Raw genomic sequence first — 24,287 nt, forward strand, 5'->3', positions numbered from 1 at the left:
TCTAGCAGTGGCAGGAGGAGCATACTATCTGGGTCTGGAGGGGGCGATCATCGGTCCTATCCTGCTCTGTATCCTGGTGGTAGCCTCCAACATCTACAGTGCCATGCTGATGAGCCCCAACTCTGCCCAGCCCACCCCTGTACAGTCTACCTGGCCACTACACCCTGCCAGGTCCTTCATGGACACCACTCCCTCGGTGCTGAAGAGGATGAGCGAGTGAGAGGTGGAGTGTCTCCTGGTTTCTCATTGGCTGGGTGCCTGTCCCTTGGCTTCTTATAGGCTGATTACCTGGGAGAAGCACCCTTTCCTCCCTCGTGCTCCTTCCGAGCTCTATGGGGTCTCCCAGGCGGAGTGGCAGGGTGTGAGGGGAGGTTACCCACGATGCCATCAGCCTGATAAAGCTACTTTTCAGACCATGGAGGAGAGACCCTCCCCTCCCCCAACACATATAAGACCATAGAAAAGATTTACATTACATATCAAATCAATGGTCCACAATATGTATACTGGGCACACCATATTTAATATTGAATGTATGATACCATATTTAATATTGAATATATGATACCATATTTAATATTGAATGTATGATACCATATTTAATATTGAATGTATGATACCATATTTAATATTGAATGTATGATACCATATTTAATATTGAATGTATGATACCATATTTAATATTGAATATATGATACCATATTTAATATTGAATGTATGATACCATATTTATATTGAATGTATGATACCATATTTAATATTGAATATATGATACCATATTTAATATTGAATGTATGATACCATATTTAATATTTAATGTTTAATTGATGCTTATCACATCTCGCTGAATGCGGTGCCTCTTTCAGTGTTCCACACATTCAGCAATGGTAAAGTTTATTGTGCCGCAATAAGGGATGGAACATGTGGATTTTAGAACATGGGTCTGTTCTACCCATTCTATGTACACGTATAAGACCCCCCAGTACCAAATCTACACACCTGCCTAAAGTGGGATGTAACTTACTCCCCCCTCCCCCAATCCTTCTGCCCCCTCTACCTGGCACTTGTGTGAAGGTTAAAGTTCAGAATGGGTCGCACGTTGTAAGCTGCAACGGAGCAATGGAACACTGAGTCAATGAACTAACCCTGGTCCTGGAGAGCTACTGGATGGGCAGGGTTTAGTTCCAGCCCAGCATTAACACATCTGATTCAAGTAATGAAGGATTTATTAAGGGAACTAGAGCCTGTACACACTGGTACCCTCCAGATGCCACCAAAATTAACATTTAGCGCTTTTGGTTTTTATCATCTTTACTGTTATCATTAATATAATACTGTTTTATTATCTCTATGGTTACATGTTATATGATGCATTGTCATGCTTGGGAGTTCTGTTGGCATGGCGATGAGTACTGTATGCAGGCACTTCCTGTGCTGAGAGGTGGAACTTCCTGTGTTGATGTTTTTACATTTAAAAACAGATTAGTTTTCAGCTCAAGTTTATGTTTTGCTCTCTAACACACACACACACACACACACACACACACACACACACACACACACACACACACACACACACACAGGTTGATGTCAGTGCTGCTGTAAGGTGAATGTAATCTAAAGGCGCTGTAGTTGTTACATATCACGGTAATAAGGCAGTGGGTCCTGGCCTGTACTAACTACATCCTATTATAATCTATCACATACCCCAGATTAAACACACAAGTATACACACACACACACACACACACACACACACACACACACACACACACACACACACACACACACACACACACACACACACACACACACACACACACATTCACTCCACATTTATGGGAGAAGGATGAACTTTCACATTATAAATGTAACTGTTTACACCAAATGAACGATGTACAGGTATGTATTCTGATTGAGTACTCTGTATGTGAAGCACGAAATCATCTTATGTGGCCAAAGCGTTAGCTGTCTGAGGTTGGGAGGACTGGTTATTTATCCTCAGACGGTTGGAGTCCTACTGTTGGCTCACTTCCCTCACCTCACACTGACGTCACCTGACTCTGGAAAACACTGTTGCGGTGTTTTCTACTGGAAATGCACTGAGGCAATAAACATGACTGTTTGAACTAAGATGGCGTCCTCCTGGTGTTGATCAACAATAACAACTCGTTCATTTTCAGACTGATCATTACAGGCTAACAGTTGATGTTGAAGTCGTTGTCTAAACAAGTTCCAGAACACTACAGAGAGGGGACGGGGACATGAACCCACTCTGCAGAGTACACTGGAATTGATCCCCAGAGAGATAAACATGTTAAATAAAAACATGAAGCAATGCACTTATAGATCGATTCTATTTTGTTTTCTAATAAGGCTACTCACACCATACATTAACATGTTGGATAACACATTTCAAAGGGCAGAAAGACAAACAGATGTACAAACCACAATAACATAATAACAATTACAAATTACTAAACATTTATATTTTTCCTGCAGCATTTCTTAAGGCTATTTACACTAAAAACACAGAGGGAAAAAATGACTCCCACTGATTTAGAGTCCTGAAGTCAGGCTGTGTCCATGTTCCAACAAGTCCTTGTCCACTTTCAGATTGTGCCCACTTTGTCAGATCTGCATCTACACATGGTATTAAAATGTGTCTCATCCGTCCACTGTGTCGGCATTAGGACCATATTTCCTCGTCCCTTGTATGCAAATTATTTTGAAATTGCCTCTTTTGTATTCTACTATTCGACAGTAAGTTGAGAACCCGACTGAGTTCATTAGGTTATTTATAAAAACATTTTGGGGGGGATTGATCCGAGGGCCTTCGAAAGGGGGGGCTGATTGAGAGGGTGGGATGATGATGATTTAAATGGTTTTACTGTCCAGATCCATCTACACTTGTAAAGATATTCAGACACAATGGGTGCCTGACTGCCTCCGGAGGTGGGAAGGAAGATCTGATCACAATCAGATCATGTGTTTTTTGATTGTCTACAACTGTCTAAAAATGTGGGCACAATCTGAATGTGGACAAGATCAGGACTAAGCTATGTTATAGCTCCAGGTATAAACAGGACTAGAATATGTGTGCTGGAGGAGGAGGTGGCTTGCCTGAGGACTCAGAACTGTCTTACTCTGCACAGGGTAATAGCTGAGTCAAGCCAAGGCCATAGCACCACATAAAGTGGCTCAGTGAATGTGGCGTGGAATGTGTGCAGGTGGGTCAGTGTGTCAGAGGAAACACTGTAGAAGGACAGGGTAGCACCTTGCCAATACAGATACACTCCTACTCTGCGGGAGCTGGAGGACGGTAAAAGGATGGGGGTGCTCTTTATGTTATGAAAGGCATCATAGGACTTGTCATTGCAGTACAAACTCCAGGACATGTCATTGTAGCCAATCACACAGTCATTATTCCCTCCTTTCCTAACAAGTCTTCTATATGTCAGCCCTACATAAGCCCCATAACCCTCCCACTCTGCCTCCCAGTAGCAGCGCCCAGAAAGAGGCTCTCTACACAGCATCTGAGTCCACTGGTCAAACCTCTCTGGGTGCTCAGGATAGTTTTTCTGATGTCCTTTGGAGTCATGCACCACCTTCCTGTTCCCCTGAGTCAGGTACAGTTCAGGGTGTATGGTGGTGAGGTCTGGTGTGAGCTCACAGGCATCTGATGATACATAACACATCAAGAGAATAGTTTGGCATCGTTGTGTACTTTTATTTCAAGTTTATTTAGATCATATAGTATTGGTAACAAGTATAATCTCGTATATTCCAAATAAATGTTATCCATGGGAAACATTAAACAACAGTAATTTTACTCTGATTCCGAATGGTATTGAGACTTACATTTTCTCAGTGCTGATTTTAACCAGCACTCTGAATCATGGTCCACACTGGAAGAACAGCAAAAACAAACAGACAGTTAGAATCAAGGACTTGTTTTTTTTATGGGAAATAATAACCAATGTTAATGTTTTTACCTGAGTGTCTGCAGTTTATAGTGTGGATCCTCCAGTAGAGAAGAAAGCAGTTTCCCTGAGTCTCCAGGGTTATTGTAGCTCAGGTCCAACTCTCTCAGGTGGGAGGGATTTGAGCTGACAGCTGAAGCTAGAAAAGCACAACCTTCCTCTGTGACTCCACAGAATGACAGCCTGCAGAAAGAGACATCTCACTCTCAGAGAAATATACACTCATGTCATCTACATGTCCAATAAATAAGTCTACCAGATTAGTCTGGAATATTTAGTATAATATTGTCGTGTCTTTGGCTATGCCGGATTAAGTGATATGACATGCTATTCTATAAAATCCTTTCTCTGTAATTAATATTACCTGATTGAGCTTATCATGTAAATGTAATTAACTAGAAAGTCGGGGCACCACGAAAGAGTGTTTATAGAGCTGTTATCTTCCGAATAAACTCTGAAAGACCTAGTAATATTTTACATCAATAGCAGTCAATATTAATCGTCACCTTATTTCAGTCTCATCTGAAAGTTGTAAATTCTTGGTTATCTTCACGAACCCTGGCTAACAAGTTGAATCAGTAATACAAAATTGGGTTTAATTATTTATTTACTAAATACCTAACTAATCACACAGAATTACATATACACAGAATGCAAATTATGTCATACAGAAAACTTCTCTGGTGGACGGAACCTGTATGATGGCTTGTTACACAACGAGAGGGGGTTGGGCTTGAATGAAAGAGCGGGAAGACTGAGGAACAAAGGGAGAAGCTGTGCAATCGTAAATACAGTATCTTATGCATTCTAAATTACCGCCCATTTGGAAAAGGAAAATGCAATAAATATTTACTCTGAGCTGCGCTTCCGTAGGTTGGTTGTAGATGCTGGCCGTGTTGGCCAACAGAGATCTTCCTGTCCTCGGAAGAATGTCTCTGGTGGTAAATTATATACGTTGTAGTATCTTCGTTGTGTGTTAGACTGGATACGTCGTCCGTCCTTTCCTAGCCCACGTTTACAGCTGCTGTTGCTAACTCAACGGCTAGGATGTCTCACTTCTTTAGTGAATAAGAGTTCAAAGTTCATACCATTCACAACCAAAGCTCACGCTGAGGTTGGCTTAGTTCTGTAGTTGACATGTTAGTCCTTTTTAACGTATGGACCGTCGTCCTATCGTCCTCGGAACAGGTTACATTTTTGTCAAGGGCTTATATAGTGGAGGGAGAGAAGGGTGTGTTTCATAGTTTATAACCCATGTCTCTTCACAGGGGCGGGCCACTGATTGAACAGGGCTCTATCCTTATGAACACCCAATTCTCTCATTTGGAAGCTAAACTTACATTTAATCTTATCACAAATAGTTTCATATTCAAACATTTAATTTGCACAACAATTCCATGTGAATCTGATAACTAGAATGTGTAGACTTTCCCAGATACAGTTTATGTCATCCTGTCATCAGTCATTATGTCTCAGATGACAACCGAACAGACATCATATACATTAAGTACCAACGCATATTTTCAACTGATTCTATTACCGAAATATGGTTCCTTTCCCCCCACTTGTTTGATGTTCCCAGACTCTCTATGTTTAACAAAGGCTATTCAAGAGTCCTTCAGTAGAGTCAGAGAGAGAGGGAAGGGAGAAAGGTATTTATGGGGGGGTCATAAACCTTACCCACAGGCCAACGTCATGACAATATTATCATTTTTTGAGAAAGTACGTGTACATAATCTCAGAATATTAACTGTACGGGGTACGGTTAGGGTAGGGTCAACAGTAGGGTTAGATAATAAACACAGTGTGAAAGACTAACCTAAGTATCTTTAGTTTACAACTTGGATTCCCCAGTCCAACAGAGAGTTGTATCACTCCTGAATCCTGCAGGTCATTGTCACTCAGGTCCAGCTCTATCAGACTTGAGTTTGAGCAGAAAACTGAAGCCAATGCTTTACTGTTTTTTGATGTTACATTGCTTCAGCCTGAAGAGAAAGTAAGAGTGATTGAAATTCATATGGGGTCATCATAAACTTTATGAACAGCTCTTGAAACTTTATTTCATACAATTTGACCCGATTTCGGGATTTACTGTTTACTTGAGTTTCTCCAGTGGACAGCGTGCGTTCTTCAGTCCAGCAGAGAGCAGCTCCATTCCTGAATCCTGCAGGTCATTGTCACTCAGGTCCAGCTCTCTCAGGTGTGAGGAGTCTGAGCTGAGAACTGAGGCCAACGACTCACAGCATTTCTCTGTGAGGTTACATCCATTCAGCCTTAAGAAGAAAAAATACCACTATGTGTTAAGAAATCAACCCATATCTTTGTTTATATTAGTGTTCTGTCTGATGATGAAAGTTTGAATTTAAAGTACTTACAGAGCTGTTCTGGAAGCCTTGACCACTGGAAGCAGCCTCACTTCATCTGATCTGATGTACTTCTTCAGGTCAAACACATCCAGCTCCTCTTCTGAGGTCAGCAACACAAAGAGAAGAGCTGACCACTGTGTAGGAGAGAGCTCTTCTTTAGAGAGACTTCCTGAGCTCATGTAGCTTTGGATCTCCTCTACTAGTGAATGGTCATTTAGCTCATTCAGACAGTGGAACATATTGATGCATCTCTCTGGAGAGGAATTCTCCCTGATATTCTCTTTGATGTATCTGACTGTTTTCTCATTGGTCTCTGAACTGCTTCCTGTCTGTGTCAGTAGGCCTCGAAGAAGAGTCTGATTGGACTCCAGTGAGAGGCCGAGAAAGAAGCGGAGGAACAGGTCCAGATGTCCATTCTCACTCTGTAAGGCCTTGTCCACTGCACTCTTATAGAGGATTGTTACAGCTGTGTCTTTGGCTGTCTGAGGTTTCCTGGTTGTTTTTTGTTCAGACATTACATTTACAGTGTCATTGTTGAATGTGAGAAACACGTATAAAGCTGCCAGAAACTCTTGAATGCTCAGGTGCACAAAGCAGTAGACCTTCTCCTGGTGCAGCCCAAACTCCTCTACAAAGATCTCTGTGCACACTCCTGAGTACACTGATGCTTCTGTGATATCAATGCCACACTCTCAAAGGTCTTCCTCATAGAAGATCAGATTGCCCTTTTCCAGCTGCTGAAAAGCCAGTTTTCCCAGTGCTAGGATGGTAGTTTTATTCCAATAATGATCCAATGCAAGATCTCCAAGGTACTTCTGACCCCTCTGTTTGGTCTGAAACACCAGGAATTGTGTATACATTTGAGTCAGAGTCTTGGGCAAATCTCCGCTTTCTGCTTCACGCAACATTTCCTCGAGAACTGTGGCTGAAATCCAACTGAAGACTGGTATGTGGCACATGATGTAAATGCTCCTTGAAGACTTCAAATGCTTTATGATTCTGTTGGCCAGGTTCACATCACTGATTTTCTTCCTGAAGTACTCTTCTTTCTGTGGGTCGTTAAACCCTCGTACTTCTGTCACATGGTCAACACATTCAGGAAGGATCTGATTGGCTGCTGCAGGTCGAGAGGTGATCCAGAGGAGAGAAGAGGGAAGCAGATTTCCCTTGATGAGGTTTGTCAGTAGGACATCCACTGAAGTTGGCTCTGTGACATCACAACAGCTCTCATTATTCTGAAAGTCTAGAGGAAGTGGACACTCATCCAGACCATCAAAGACAAACAGAACTTTGTACTTTTCAAAGTCTGTTATCCCTGATTCTTTGGTTTCTATGAAGAAGTGATTGAGAAGTTCAACCAAGCTGTGTTTTTTCTTCATCAGATTCAGCTCCCGAAAAGGGAGTGAAAATATCAAGTGGACATCATGATTTGCTTTTTCTTCAGCCCAGTCTAGAATGAACTTCTGCACGGAGACCGTTTTTCCAATGCCAGCAACTCCCTTTGTCAGCACTGTTCTGATACATTTGTTTTGTCCAGGTAAGGGTTTATAGATGTCGTTGTACTTGATTGTGTTGACGCTCGTCTAGATGCCGTCTCAATCTGTCTCACTTCATGTTCCTTATTGACCTGTCCACTTCCACCCTCTGTGATGTCGAGCTCTGTGTAGATCTTATTGAGAAGGGTTGGGTTTCCCTGTTTTGCTATTCCCTCAAAGACACGCACACACCTCCTCTTCATGTTGGACTTGAGTCTAAGTTGGCACACAGTAAGGTCACCCAAAAGACCTGACAATTTAGATATCATTAATGTTGACATGTTACTACAGACACATTCAGGGTTTCAAGCAGCTATGTATTACAGTGTATACTTTCAAGCAAACAACCGTATAGGCCTCTCTTATACACTGTGTGCTTTTGCAAACAGAATAGCTCAAAGAAGATCAATTAAATATAGGCATGTAGATTAGGGAGAGTGTATTTACAGAAATTCTCCGTGACATTTCTCTCTGGGCATACACGGGGGTCATTCTTCAAATGCTGGTGCATTTGTGCATGGCATTTCAGAAAATGAATAAATAATGTTTCTAGATTTAAAACATCTTCCCATTCTAAATCAACTAATATGTCAGCTTAATGACTTTGAATAATTGTTCTATCATGATAACATTGTGCCACCAGTAGGAGTAGTAACACAAATTACACATTTTTGGTAATTGAGAATTTTCTCAAATGGAGGCCACAGATGCTAAAATAAGGTAATGTACCCTTAAAAAAATTATTTACTAAAGTGATAGGATTACTTATTTAGCTCAATGTAATTTCCCTTCATTTAAATTGAGTAACACCAATGACACTGTATTTAGACAACAAATGATCTATGGAATCCTCAAATGTATGACCTACTAAAAGGGTGTGATTAGCTAAGAATTTTCTTTAATATAGACTCCTCCCCCGATAACGGTTTGCCACTGGAATGCTCAAGGTCCTTGTATATCTTCGTAATGAGTGATTTTAATTGATCTATACAATATGTTAAATGCTTTTGTTTACTTTCTAGCTGTCACGGGTGTCGTTGTGTATTGATGACCAAAATGCAGCGGGAATGTGGATGCTCATCTTTATATTTATTAAATAAAGAGACCATGAAAAACAAAAAACGGCAGACGACAGTTTTACAGGCTATAACTAGCAGTGCAAAAGACAACTACCCACAAAACCCCAGGTGAAAACAAGCTCCTTATATATGACTCTCAATCAGGAACAACGAAGTACAGCTCTTCCTGATCGAGAGCCACACAGACAACAAAGAAATACACAAACCAGAAAACCCTAGAATACCAATAACCAGAACATACACCCAAAACCCTGGAACACATAAATAAAACACCCCTCTACAATACACACAACCCCCGGACCACATAAAAAAATACCCTCTGCCACGTCCTGACCAAACTACAATAACAAATACTCCCTCTACTGGTCAGGACATGACACTAGCATTCAAAATAATAGATATCTCTAAATCCCCAAAACATGTCACTACAACTCTACTCATCAATACTGGGGGAAGCCAATTTGCTTGCCCCAAGTACTTTAAACAATGCATAAACAAAGTTTTGCAGTATAAAGGACTTGCATTAAGTTTTACAATGGATAAACAGTTCAATACCAATAAAAACATGTATGATGCGTACCTATTTGTCATTTTAAAGTGTTTTCATGGTTGAAAAGACAAGGGACACAAATGCCCCTGCAATTCAAGAATGACCCATGAGGCATTGAAGATTAAAGCACAGAGCACTTACTTTTCTCCAGTGTGTCAGCGAGCTCCTTCTGATCCATGTTCATCAGGACGTGCAGCGTGATCTTTAGAGCCGCCTCTCTGGCACTCCTCTGCTTCTTCTCATCTTCACCGTCCACCACTTCCTCATCTTCTCCCTGACTCTCAGAGTCTGGACTCAGAAGCCTCTCAAACCTCTTCAATTCACTCTTCATAAAAGTGATAATGTTGGCTTCGACCAACTGTTGAAACAATCATTTAAAAAAAGGTATATGATATGGGCCTTTCCAAGCTGTTGTTATAAGTTTTGATTTGCCAGGGAGTATTCAAACCCAGGCTTCAAGGACCTCAGTGCTGCTAGTTTTATTAGGGATGAAACCTATTGTTAGTCTTAGAATATTTTTGGTCAAACAACTCAAGCATAGATTGATAACTTGTTTTCTAATATGTCACACAGAAAGTAGGCGCCATGAGGAACTCAGTCAAAAAGAATGGCACCGATTGGCCTATAAGTGATGCAGGCCCATGGTACATATCTTAACTTACAGTCCTGGTCAAAAGTTTGGACACACCTACCCTTTCCAGGGTTTATCTTTATTTTTACTATTTTCTACATTGTAGAATAATAGTGAAGACATCAAAACTATGAAATAACACATATGGAATCATGTAGTAACCAAAAAAAGTGTTAAATCAAAACAAAATATATTTAATATTTTAGATTCTTCAAACCCTTTGCCTTGATAACAGCTTTGCACAATCTTGGCAACGCAGGCTTGCCATGGACATTTCCCTACTAACTGGGCGGGCGTTGGAGTGGTCTACGGTCGTCTGGGAGCAAGGACAGGAGAGGAGGAGCTGGGTTCCTACGAGGGGTTCATGGCTCTGTTCAGGGTGGTCTTCGACCATCCACCGGAAAGCAGAGAGGGAGGTGAGCGACTACTCTAACTCCGGCAGGGTGCCCAGACCGCTGCAGAATATGCCCTCACCTTCCAGACTGTGGCAGCCTCCAGGGGATGGGATGAGCCGGTGCTGCGCACCTTATTCCGAAGAGGACTGCGCGAGGAGGTCCAGAAGGAGTTGGCATGCCAGGACGACAACCTTTCACAGGACACGCTCATAGCGATGGCCATCAACCTGGACAACCTTCTCCTGGAGTTCCGGCGCCTCCATTGCCCCTCACCCCACTCTCCTGGAGTTCCGGCGCCTCCATTGCCCCTCACCCCACTCTCCTGGAGTTCCGGCGCCTCCATTGCCCCTCACCCCACTCCCTTGCAGTGTGTTCTGGGTTATCAGCCAGGCCTGGCGCCATGGACTCCGAGCCAGACCGAAGCTCCTGCGGTAGACGAGTTCAGGCACGCAGATGAGGTTTGGAACGATGCCCAAGTGAGGCTCCAGTGAGCCGTCTGCCACCAGAGGGAATAGGCGGATCACCACCACATTGAGGCTCCCGTGTTCTATCCTGGTGATCGTGTCTGGCTCTCCACCAGGAACCTCCCACTCTGCCTGCCCTGTAAGAAGCTGAGCCCCTGGTTTGTGGGGCTGTTCAAGGTCCTCCGGAGAATCAACAGCTTTGGTTATTGGTTGAGTGAATCATTTTATTGCAAGTGACCATATCTTGTTCATTTTATTGGTCATTAAACTTTGGATCCTCCTATGAAGGCCAGACGGTATAAGATACGTTTTTCTTATTCCTACATATTATTCATACAAATTCTCAGCTGAGACATTGCTTGGTGTACATTTTCTTGTAGTGGTCAGATAACGGGTCAGGCTATACTAAGAGTAGTTGAATAGGGAATGAGAACACACCTGGGGTTATTTAATTTTAGTTAGATGGCCCAGACCACCCCTTTAGACCCCTGACAACCAGAATTCACCCTGGTTAGGAAAAGGGGTACTACAGGTGCGTGGCATCACTCCGAGCCCTTACCAAAACACAATGTGGAGGACAGTTTCTCTCACCTTGGAACTGAAACCAGTAGTAACCACCAACTTCAGTGACAATTAACTTAACATTTTAAGGCAAATCTAACATTCCTGTGCCCCAATAACAATGTTGCAGAGGAGGGCTTGCTAACAGTCCATTGATCAGCAATTAATAAAACAGGACCATGTTTGAGTCATATCTGCCATTTTCTTATAGGTAGCTAGCGAAATGCTGCTTTGCGATGCTAGCTAGATAACACATTAGCTAGACTACTTCTAGACTTGGGAGCTTCAGGAGCCAGTGGGTTAGATGATTCCATCATGGGCAACAACTGCCTATTAGTTGGCTACTAGGGCTATAAGAACTGAACCGATGGACATGGGGCCATTTGGTATGTAAACCTTATGTACAGTATATGTCCTTAGAAGCTGTGTGAATATAAATTCACCGCATCCTTAGATGGCTGCACCAGACTAGTTGGTGGCACTATAAATGGCATTGACACCAGTGGCACCATAGGATACTAGAGCAATAATTCTTGATCAAGTGGACTTTGTCTTATTCAAATGAATGTTAGATTTAAATAATGCAGACAAACAATGTGAAATATTGTGATTAGTATATCTGTATAATCACATTTTGCTACCAAATGTAGTGAAAAGTGGAGATTTTATTCTGTAAAATGAAAAACCGGAAGTCCTGCTGCTTGCGTAGTCAGCGTATTACAGCTGTGAGAGTTTATTGAAGTATTTTGGAACACTAATGTGGAGTATATCAACTGAGATTTAAGTAATTTACACAAAGTGCTTGCTTTGTTATCCAACTGATCTTGTGTCCTTTCTGTCATCCTTTAAACCCTGTTCATTGCTGCTCCCAGCTATATTTTTCACATGTAGTTTTTGATTGGATAAAATGTGGCAAGAGTCAGCTTACCTTCAATATGGAGGACAGGTCCATTTGATGACTCTGGGGAGACTGGACACTGGGAAGTAAACAGAATATAACATAACAGAAGACTGGAGATCTTAGAGGAACAGAGAGCAAGGGTGTGGTCTGCTGAGTTACTCAGACTCATAAACTCTAACCTTTGATCAGTAGAAACGTCTTCCTGGCTGAACTCAGGTGGATGACCCATTGACTTGTCACTTTTGAAGGATACACCGCTGGGTCCAGATGAGTCTGGAGTCTCCTGCTGGACCCTGTCAGAAGTCACCAGAGCACTTCAATATATAGTCAGCAGTGTTGAGGAGTAGTGGACTATATGTAGTTCAACTAGTAATTTAACTACATTTTGCAGCAGCTTGGTGGTAGTTGAACTCAATCCAAATCTAGGTTGTGTTTTCAGTAGTTCATTACGTTTTTTACCTTGAGGCTAGCTAGTGGAACTGCACTACTATTTGTTTGCAAAAAAACAAAAAAGTAGGCAATAATTTCCTTTATTGTTTGGCATCAGACCTGCCCAATTCTCACTTGAAACATAGTTTGTGTGTTTAATAGGCTAAATTACACATTCTGTTAACATATGATCCCAAAGTGATCTGTTCTTGCAATTTGTCGTCTATGACATTTCAGTTTGGATATAGTGAACTACTTTTCAAAGTAACTTTAGTTAACTTAAGCACCGTTTTCTTAAAGGAGGTATCTTTAGTGTTGCTTCACTTCTTCCAGTGTGAAGTCATTGGTAGTTTGGTCAACTATATTTTCAGAGCAGCTTCCCCAAACTGATAGTCAGACACGGATTATTCCGGAATCTGAAATAGACATAGAGAAAAGCAAAAAGGAAACTGAGATATGTAAAAAATATATATGTATTGATCAATGACTTGATCATGTGTTTTTGACTTCTTCTAACCTTTGCAAAGGCTGATAAGTCAGTAAAAGCAGAAAATATGTTTAATGTGATTGATTAAAATGCAGTTGTTATTTCCCAGGTTCAGAATGGATAATCTATGAGTAGCTACCCAATATTTCACTCCAAGTGCATTGCAGGCATGTATAATAACACGCATACACTTAACCCACACAACTATCCCCATAAACTCTCACCTTTGCTTATCCTTACTGAACTCTATTGGATGACCCATAGACTTGTCACTCTTTAGGGACACACAGCTGGGTCCCGGACTGGTCTCTCCTGCTGGACACTATCAGAAGCACATAAGGACAAGACTTGCAGCATATCAGTACTGGTGGTAATAGGGTCATTCCACATGATTTCAATCACTTTCTGACTGCACCCCTTTTGATTTGAATGAAACCTTCCATACAAGTTTGCCCCTTGTAGAAGTGGTCAGAAAGGGACTTTTTGGACCTGAATGCCAAAACATTCATTTAGCATTACCCCACCTTACCATGAGACATCCATGTCTTTATCACTGAAAAATATAAAATGTTGTGTTTGATATCATTTGAAAGCTTACAAACAGGGTTGTCAAACTATTTTATCATTTTTGTACATTTAAAGTTCCAATGCAGCCGTTTTTATCCCAATATCAAATCATTTCTGGGTAACAAATACATACCTTACAGTGATTGTTTTCAATTAAAATGGTGCAAAAGAAACAAAAATAGCTTCTTAGCAAAGAGCAATTTCTCAAGCAAGAATGTAGCTAGGGCTGTGTAGGAGTGGTTTGGGTGGGAGGGGAAAACTGAAAATTAGCTGTTCTTGGCAGAGGTTTGGAAGCGTCTTTCTTATTGGTCAATTAACTAATTTACCCCATGGAAGGCCAAAACTCCCTCTGACCAAATGCTTTTCAAACAGCTCTTACACTAAAAATCGCATTATCATCATTTTCACAATATTATTCCAACCTGGGCCTTGCACATCAATTATCTAAAAACACATAAACTTAGATTATGTTCATGCTCATATACACTCAGTGGCCAGTTTATTAGATACACCAATCTAGTACCTCGTCGGACCCCCCTTTGCCTCCAGAACAGCCCGAATTCTTCGGGGCATGGAAACATAGCTCAATTGGTATCAAGGGACCTAACGTGTGCCAGGAAAACATTCCCTACACCATTACTCCTCCGCCACCAGCCTGTACCATTGACACCAGGCAGGATGGGCCCATGGACTCATGCTGCTTACGCCAAATCCTGACTCTGCCATCGCAAAAGGAGATGGAATTCATTGGACCAGGCAATGTTTTTCCACTCCTCAATTGTCCAGTGTTGGTGATCGCGTGCCCACTGGTGCTGCTTCTTCCTGTTTTTAGCTGATAGGAGTGGAACCCGGTGTGGTGGTCTGCTGCAATAGTCTATCCGTGACAAGGACCAACGAGTTGTGAGTTCCGAGATGCCTGTCACAGCTGTTAGATACACTCACAACGAATAATCACCCACAAACACATGTGAAACAAACATCAACTGAAATAGGACCTCCAATTACAGACAACGACAACCTGCTGCCTCTAATTGGAGGTCATGCCAAACAACACCAACATAGAAATGCAAAACTAGAAACTGAACATAGACATACAAAAACAGACAAACACCCCCTGTCACGCCCTGACCTACTCCACCATAGAAAATAACCACTCACTATGGTCAGGACGTGACAATGCCATTCTGCACACCACTGTTGTACTGCGCCGTTATTTGCCTGTTTGTGGCCTGCCTGTTAGCTTGCACGATTCTTGCCATTCTCCTTCAACCTCTCATCAACGAGCTGTTTTCGCCCACAGGACTGACGCTGACTGGATGTTTTTTGTTTGTCGCTACATTCTCGGTAAACCGTAGACACTGTTGTGCGTGAAAAGCCCAGGAGGCCGGCCGTTTCAGAGATACTGGAACCGGCGTGACTGGCACCAACGATCACTCCACGCTCAAAGTCACTTAGGTCACTCGTTTTGCCCATTCTAATGTTCAATCGAACAGTAACTGAAAGCCTCAATGCCCGTCTGCCTGCTTTATATAGCAAGCCACAGCCACGTGACTCACTGTCTGTATGAGACAACCATTTTCGTGAACGGGGTGTAAACTGGTCACTGAGTGTATGTTGTAGCTTAGACCCTATTGTACATTATCAGAGGTGGTTGTGTAGTACCCACCATCAGTTGAGACACAGCATTCTCTTCTTAAATACAGAATGGGTGTCATATTTTGGCTGATAAATGAACAAACATTTGTACTTTCAAACCGTACCACAAAGATGGTTGGAGGTCCACACATCAGAGCATGTTGACTTGAGTATCCATTGTTTTATATTAAACTGTCAATCATAGGAAACCTATTGAACTCATAGAAATATATAGAATAGACATTCCCATTCAAGTTGACATTCGACGTGGGTGGACTGGCGGCCATCTTTCTGAAAGTATAGGCCCATTCTATGATTTCTGTTTCTATGATTGAAATGACACCCACCCTTGTATTCTAGAGAATGCTGTGTCTCAACTGATGCTGGGCACAACATAAACACCTCAGACAATGTAAAATAGGGTCTAAGCTACAACATATGTGAAAAATCAGTTCAGGCTTTTTCAGATCATTTCCGTTAAAGGTTAAAAAAATGGTATATATATTTTTAAAGAAATTATAAAATAGTTTCATAACCTTGTTTGTAGGCTTTCAAATGATATCAAAGTCAATATTTTATATTTTTTTATTGATGAAGACATGGATGTCTCATGGTAGGATGGCGAATGTTTTGGCATTCAGGTTCAAAAAGTCACTTTCTGACCACTTCTTCTACGGGCAAACACGTTGGGAAGGTTTCATTCAAATCTAAAGGGGTGCAGTCAGAAAGTGATTGAATTCTTTTGGAACGACCCAATAGGGGGTAAGCATGAGGCATCTGTATGGTGATGTAATAAGGTGGGTAAAATCTGAAGCCGGAGACAAGAAACGTAAACACAAAATTAGTGTAATTCTAGGTCTATTGGTGCATTCCGCTATTTACAAAATATAAAGGTGTTTGTCAACTACATTCACATCCATTACGTCCCTGATTTATACCTTTGTTCAGTGGAAATGGTTCCTTTTCTGAACTCTATTGGATGACCCATAGACTTGTCATTCTTCATGGACAGACAGCTGGGTACAGGTGAGACTGGTCTCTCCTGTTGGATTGGGCTTCAACACAACACACCACTCTCCTAATCAATGCTGTTTTCTACAATGTCTGAATTATTATACATCACTAAAAAGTAAAATATGTTGACACTATAGTATACAAGATGCATGACTGCAATGTCAGTAAAAAACACACAAACACACTGTCACGTCCTGACCAGTATAGAGTATATTTGGTTATTGTAGTTTGGTCGGGACGTGGCAGAGGGTAGTTGATGTATGTTTATGGGGTTTGTCACTGGTCTATGTCTGTGTTTCTATGTCTAGTTTATTGGGGTTGGACTCTCAATTGAAGGCAGGTGTGTTGAGTTGCCTTTGATTGGGAGTCCTATATAGTAGGGTGTGTTTGTCTTTGTGTTTCGTGGGTAGTTGTATTTCGCACTGCGAGTGAATGTATAGCCTGTGAAACTGTCACTAGTCGTTCGTTGTTTTCTTGTTTTCACGTGTTCACATTCATTTAATAAATTAAAATGATGAGCACGCAACCCGCTGCGTATTGGTCCACCTTTTCTGACAGTGATTTTAACATATCGTCAGATGAAGAAGAAGACTGTTACACACACACACCCTTTAAACCCCCTAAGCTCCTTTGAGACCCCTCTTTCAAAGTCACTGAGATCTCTTCTTCTAGCCATGGTAATCAAAATAGTGGTCAACTGGGCATTTTCATACATGATCCTAAGAATGATGGGATGTTTCTTACCTTTTAGCTTCATTGTCATTGTCCGGTTCCTCAAAACCATTGGTTTTAGAGGCAGTGTCCCCCTCCTCACTCTCCCCAGAGAGGCTCATTTTAGAGGCACTTCTCTCTCACTGGGGAAGGAATAGAGATGTCAGATTTTTAGAGAAATTAGAGGAGTATCCGGATGTGGCATCTGTCAACCACCTGTAGTTGTTTTGAATTGTCCTCCAAACACACAGTAGGCTAGCTGAGTTTTTACACCCATGTAGCCTCACAAAAGTACAGTACAATTGTGTTCCATGAACATCATTATCTATTGGATGTATTTCAAAATAAATACAGGCTGCAGTTCTTACCTCAGTCAGTTCCTTTCCTCTCTCCGTTCTGTTCTACCACTCCCAACGCACCTCATATGACAGCCTCAAACTCTCTCAGGTAATGTAGTAACTTTGTTCTACCACTCCCAACGCACCTCATATGACAGCCTCAAACTCTCTCAGGTAATGTAGTAACTTTGTTCTACCACTCCCAACGCACCTCATATGACAGCCTCAAACTCTCTCAGGTAATGTAGTAACTTTGTTCTACCACTCCCAACGCACCTTATATGACAGCCTCAAACTCTCTCAGGTAATGTAGTAACTCTGTTCTACCACTCCCAACGCACCTCATATGACAGCCTCAAACTCTCAGGTAATGTAGTAACTCTGTTCTACCACTCCCAACGCACCTCATATGACAGACTCAAACTCTCTCAGGTAATGTAGTAACTCTGTTCTACCACTCCCAACGCACCTCATATGACAGACTCAAACTCTCAGGTAATGTAGTAACTCTGTTCTACCACTCCCAACGCACCTCATATGACAGCCTCAAACTCTCAGGTAATGTAGTAACTCTGTTCTACCACTCCCAACGCACCTCATATGACAGACTCAAACTCTCTCAGGTAATGTAGTAACTCTGTTCTACCACTCCCAACGTACCTCATATGACAGCCTCAAACTCTCTCAGGTAATGTAGTAACTTTGTTCTACCACTCCCAACGCACCTTATATGACAGCCTCAAACTCTCTCAGGTAATGTAGTAACTCTGTTCTACCACTCCCAACGCACCTCATATGACAGCCTCAAACTCTCAGGTAATGTAGTAACTCTGTTCTACCACTCCCAACGCACCTCATATGACAGACTCAAACTCTCAGGTAATGTAGTAACTCTGTTCTACCACTCCCAACGTACCTCATAAGACAGCCTCAAACTCTCAGGTAATGTAGTAACTCTGTTCTACCACTCCCAACGCACCTCATATGACAGACTCAAACTCTCTCAGGTAATGTAGTAACTCTGTTCTACCACTCCCAACGTACCTCATATGACAGCCTCAAACTCTCTCAGGTAATGTAGTAACTTTGTTCTACCACTCCCGACGCACCTCATACGACAGCCTCAAACTCTCTCAGGTAATGTAGTAACTTTGTTCTACCACTCCCGACGCACCTCATACGACAGCCTCAAACTCTCTCAGGTAATGTAGTAACTGTTCTACCACTCCCAACGCACCTCATATGACAGCCTCAAACTCTCTCAGGTAATGTAGTAACTCTGTTCTACCACTCCCAACGCACCTCATACGACAGCCTCAAACTCTCTCAGGTAATGTAGTAACTCTGTTCTACCACTCCCGACGCACCTCATACGACAGCCTCAAACTCTCTCAGGTAATGTAGTAACTCTGTTCTACCACTCCCGACGCACCTCATTTGACAGCCTCAAACTCTCTCAGGTAATGTAGTAACTCTGTTCTACCACTCCCAACGCACCTCATATGACAGCCTCAAACTCTCTCAGGTAATGTAGTAACTTTGTTCTACCACTCCCGACACACCTCATACGACAGCCTCAAACTCTCTCAGGTAATGTAGTAACTTTGTTCTACCACTCCCAACGCACCTCATATGACAGCCTCAAACTCTCTCAGGTAATGTAGTAACTCTGTTCTACCACTCCCGACACACCTCATACGACAGCCTCAAACTCTCTCAGGTAATGTAGTAACTCTGTTCTACCACTCCCAACGCACCTCATATGACAGCCTCAAACTCTCTCAGGTAATGTAGTAACTCTGTTCTACCACTCCCGACACACCTCATACGACAGCCTCAAACTCTCTCAGGTAATGTAGTAACTCTGTTCTACCACTCCCGACACACCTCATACGACAGCCTCAAAGTCCAACTGGTGCCATATTACTTTTTACTAGATTGTGCTCTTTCAATTGACTGGTTTATCCATTTCTGTTTTAAGGTCACAGAGAGACACACCTGCACCTGCTGGGAAATCAAATGACTCATGATCGTAACAGAGGATACATATTACCACCAATACATACATGACTTGCTTATCAGCATACCGGTGCACAGACACACCACTGTGTGTGAATACCACTGAGCACAGAGAGAGAGATAGATCTGTTTAACGCTGTTACTTTGACTTGAACGGGTAATGTGATTGAGTATGTCCATTACGGGACGCTCATGAAGATTGAATAAATAACACTAACACAGCAGGATAAGGTCCCATTGTAACTAAGGAGGTTCTGAAGAGCTTTGTGAAGACGAGACCCGGAGATTTAAGTGATAGAGAAGCCGTGATTTATAGGATATATTGGCACGGGTGTTGTTAGGCACGAGACGAAATCGAGAGAGATAGAAAAAAATGGAAACTTGGAAGCATGAATCAATTCATGAACGTTAAATCAATTGATAGTTCGATTATTAGACCTGGACTACCGGAAATACAAACAGATGGGCCAACACTAAACATACTGTACAAATCACAGCATACAAACCACAATAAAATTATACCAAAACCACAACATACAAAAAATGGACATTCTTTCTGCAGCATTCTCCAAGACAATTTACACAAAACATACCCAGGAAAAAACATATTCCCTCATTTAGAGGCCTAAAGATGGGCTGTGTCCCTCCATGTTCCACAACATGTCTCCCATGACCCCAGGAAGTCATTTACACAATTTATTGACAGTGAGAAATGTCCCATAATGTCACACCGGTGTGCCGTCAGGAAAGTAGGAGAGTTATTCCACTGAAGACTTCACAACCACACAGGGTGACAGCTGAGTCAGGCCAGGGCCACAGCACAGCATAGAGAGGCTCGTTGAAGGTGGTGTGGAAGGTGTGCAGGTGGGTCAGTGTGTCAGAGGAGACACTGTAGAAGGACAAAGTGCCAGCCGGCCAGTCCAGGTACAATCCTCCTCTGTGGGATCGGGAGGAAGGGCCAGGTATGGATATGTTGTTTACATGATGATAGGCACCATAAGACTCATGAGTGCAGTGCAGACTACTGGACAACTCTCTGTAGCCAATCACACAGTCATTAGTCCCTCCATTTCTTGGGAGTCCGTTATATGCCAACTCTGCAAAAGCCCCATAACCCTCCCACTCTGCCTCCCAGTAGCAGCGCCCAGAAAGAGGCTCTCTACACCGCATCTGAGACCACTGGTTAAACCTCTCTGGGTGCTCAGGATAGTCAGTCCATTTGTCTGTTATGTACACCACCTTTCTGTTTCCTTCTGTCAGAAAGAGCGCTGGATGTATGGTGTTGAAGTCTGGTGTGAGCTCCCAGGCATCTGATGAAACAAAATACATCAACATTGTTATTATTGTAATTATAGTTTTTTCATGGTTCAATTTAGATTTCATTGTGATGTCTTGCTCCTGTTACCAAAATGTGTTCAAATGGGAAACTTTTGGGCCTAGATTAAATCTGCATCACGGAAGAGCAGCGAGATTGAAATTTAAAGTCAATTTTCGGCATTTGCGGAGACTACATTCACTGTAAACGTTGCATATGTCGGCTCAATTGTTTCTACAACATTTCTCCATGTCAAGCTTGCTAAAGCAAGGAGCAACAAAAAACTATTCAATTATTACCTCAGGTGTTGATCTTCTCAAGACTTCTATTTCTTCAGTGCTGATATTAACCAGCACTCAGAGTCATGTTGTACACTTGGAGAACAGACAGTGATTAAATGTCAGTGAAGTTCTTCTTTAGAGAGACTTCCTGAGCTCACGTAGCTTTGGATCTCCTCTACTAGTGAATGGTCATTCAACTCAGACAGTAGAAAAGATTGATGCACCGCTCTGGAGGGATTCTCTCTTATCTTCTCCTTGATTTACTCAAGTGTTTCATTATTGGTCTGTTTCAAAAGGCCACGTTGGAGAAAGTGGTTGGAATCCAGTGAAAGGCCCAGAAGGAAGCAGTGTCCAGAAGTCCAGGTGTCCATTCTAACTCTACAAGGCCTTGTCCACTGCACTGTTGTGAAGGATTGTAGCAGGTAAATATTTTCTTCTAGTGCTAGTTCCCTTTATAGCCATCAGATTCACATTGTTGTTGATGAACATGTGAACACTCCTGTACTCCCTGTTTACCCACGACTGCGTGGCCATGCACGCCTCCAACTCAATCATCAAGTTTGCAGACGACACTACAGTGGTAGGCTTGATTACCAACAACGACGAGATGGCCTACAGGGAGGAGGTGAGGGCCCTTGGAGTGTGGTGTCAGGAAAATAACCTCACACTCAATGTCAACAAAACAAAGGAGATGATCGTGGACTTCAGGAAACAGCAGAGGGAGAACCCCCCTATCCACATCGATGGGACAGTAGTAGAGAAGGTGGAAGGTTTTAAGTTCCTCGGTGTACACATCACGGACAAACTGAAATGGTCCACTCACACAGACAGGGTGGTGAAGAAGGCGCAACAGCGCCTCTTCAACCTCAGGAGGCTGAAGAAATTTGGCTCGTCACCAAAAACACTCACAAACTTTTACAGATGCACAATCGAGAGCATCCTGTCGGGCTGTATCACCGCCTGGTACGGCAGCTGCTCCGCCCATAACCGTAAGGCTCTCCAGAGGGTAGTGAGGTCTGCACAATGCATCACCATGGGCAAACTACCTGCCCTCCAGGACACCTACACCACCCGATGTCACAGGAAGGCCATAAAGATCATCAAGGACAACAACCACCCGAGCCACTGCCTGTTCACCCCGCTATCATCCAGAAGGCGCGGTCAGTACAGGTGCATCAAAGCAGGGACCGAGAAACTGAAAAACAGCTTCTATCTCAAGGCCATCAGACTGTTAAACACCCGTCACTAACATCCACCACACTCCGTGGTGCCAGAATAACAACCTATCCCTCAACGTAACCAAGACTAAGGAGATGATTGTGGACTATGGGAAAAGGAGGACCGAGCACGTCCCCATTCTCATCGACGGGGCTGTAGTGGAGCAGGTTGAGAGCTTCAAGTTCCTTGGTGTCCACATCAACAACAAACTAGAATGGTCCAAACACACCAAGACAGTCGTGAAGAGGGCACGATAAAGCCTATTCCCCCTCAGGAAACTAAAAAGATTTGGCATGGGTCCTGAGATCCTCAAAAGGTTCTACAGCTGCAACATCGAGAGCATCCTGACTGGTTGCATCACTGCCTGGTACGGCAATTGCTCGGCCTCTGACCACAAGGCACTTCAGAGGGTAGTGCGTACGGCCCAGTACATCACTGGGGCTAAGCTGCCTGCCATTCAGGACCTCTACACCAGGCGGTGTCAGAGGAAGGCCCTAAAAAATGTCAAAGACCCCAGCCACCCCAGTCATAGAATGTTCTCTCTGCTACCGCATGGCAAGCGGTACCGGAGTGCCAAGTCTAGGACAAAAATGCTTCTCAACAGTTTTTACCCCCAAGCCATAAGACTCCTGAACAGGTAACCAAATGGCTACCCGGACTATTTGCAAGAAATAGAGAAGTGCTTTAATGAAAATACTCTTGACATCAGAAAGATCTGTGAGAATATCTGGATTCAGCATCTCTGGACTGGAACCGTGCTTCACTATCAACGCTAAAACCATCAGCATTTCATGGTTAAGTGTCAGAGATGGCACCATATCCGCAATCTGGCCTACGCCATTGTTTTAATGTATAGGTACACAAGGGGGCTGTTTCATTGGCCTAATAGTTATCTCTGCTACTATATAGATCTAAGCAGCAAGAACACTTGGATCTAAACCAGGGCTCTCCAACCCTGTTCCTGGAGAGATACCGTCCTGTAGGTTTTAACTCCAACCCTGTTCCTGGAGAGATACCCTCCTGTAGGTTATAACTCCAGCCCTGTTCCTGGAGAGATACAGTCCTGTAGGTTTTAACTCCAACCCTGTTCCTGGAGAGATACCCTCCTGTAGGTTTTAACTCCAGCCCTGTTCCTGGAGAGATACAGTCCTGTAGGTTATAACTCCAGCCCTGTTCCTGGAGAGATACAGTCCTGTAGGTTTTAACTCCAGCCCTGTTCCTGAAGAGATACCCTCCTGTAGGTTATAACTCCAGCCCTGTTCCTGGAGAGATACAGTCCTGTAGGTTTAATCTCCAGCCCTGTTCCTGGAGAGATACAGTCCTGTAGGTTTTAACTCCAGCCCTGTTCCTGGAGAGATACAGTCCTGTAGGTTATAACTCCAGCCCTGTTCCTGGAGAGATACAGTCCTGTAGGTTTTAACTCCAGCCCTGTTCCTGGAGAGATACAGTCCTGTAGGTTTAAACTCCAGCCCTGTTCCTGGAGAGATACAGTCCTGTAGGTTTTAACTCCAACCCTGTTCCTGGAGAGATACAGTCCTGTAGGTTATAACTCCAACCCTGTTCCTGAAGAGATACCCTCCTGTAGGTTTTAACTCCAGCCCTGTTCCTGGAGAGATACAGTCCTGTAGGTTAACTCCAACCCTGTTCCTGGAGAGATACAGTCCTGTAGGTTTTAACTCCAGCCCTGTTCCTGGAGCGATACCCTCCTGTAGGTTTAAACTCCAGCCCTGTTCCTGGAGAGATACAGTCCTGTAGGTTTTAACTCCAGCCCTGTTCCTGGAGAGATACAGTCCTGTAGGTTATAACTC

General features: G+C 42.9%; 1 protein-coding gene, 1 long non-coding RNA gene and 1 pseudogene across 3 annotated transcripts in view; 1 reads left to right on the forward strand and 2 right to left on the reverse strand.

Annotated features, from left to right (window-relative positions):
* The window catches only part of tmem245 (transmembrane protein 245), a 48,332-nt gene extending 45,992 nt beyond the window's left edge, over positions 1 to 2,340 (forward strand). For both annotated transcript variants that reach the window (XM_029743145.1, XM_029743146.1), the window contains one exon: positions 1 to 2,340. This exon is cut by the window's left edge and continues 24 nt beyond it. In XM_029743145.1, coding sequence (XP_029599005.1) covers positions 1 to 220 — 220 coding nt within the window. In that variant the 3' untranslated portion in view covers positions 221 to 2,340.
* On the reverse strand, positions 2,341 to 18,848 carry LOC115181025 (NACHT, LRR and PYD domains-containing protein 12-like; annotated as a pseudogene).
* A 1,211-nt stretch (positions 18,849 to 20,059) lies between these two features.
* On the reverse strand, positions 20,060 to 21,792 carry LOC115181026 (uncharacterized). Its single transcript, XR_003873235.1, has 2 exons — positions 21,280 to 21,792; positions 20,060 to 20,975 (listed from the first exon to the last, which is right to left on the reverse strand). It is a non-coding gene; the product is annotated as an uncharacterized LOC115181026 (long non-coding RNA).
* Between the last annotated feature and the right edge of the window lie 2,495 nt (positions 21,793 to 24,287).

The sequence above is a fragment of the Salmo trutta genome, unplaced genomic scaffold (assembly GCF_901001165.1).
Source record: "Salmo trutta unplaced genomic scaffold, fSalTru1.1, whole genome shotgun sequence".
NCBI lineage: Eukaryota > Metazoa > Chordata > Actinopteri > Salmoniformes > Salmonidae > Salmo > Salmo trutta.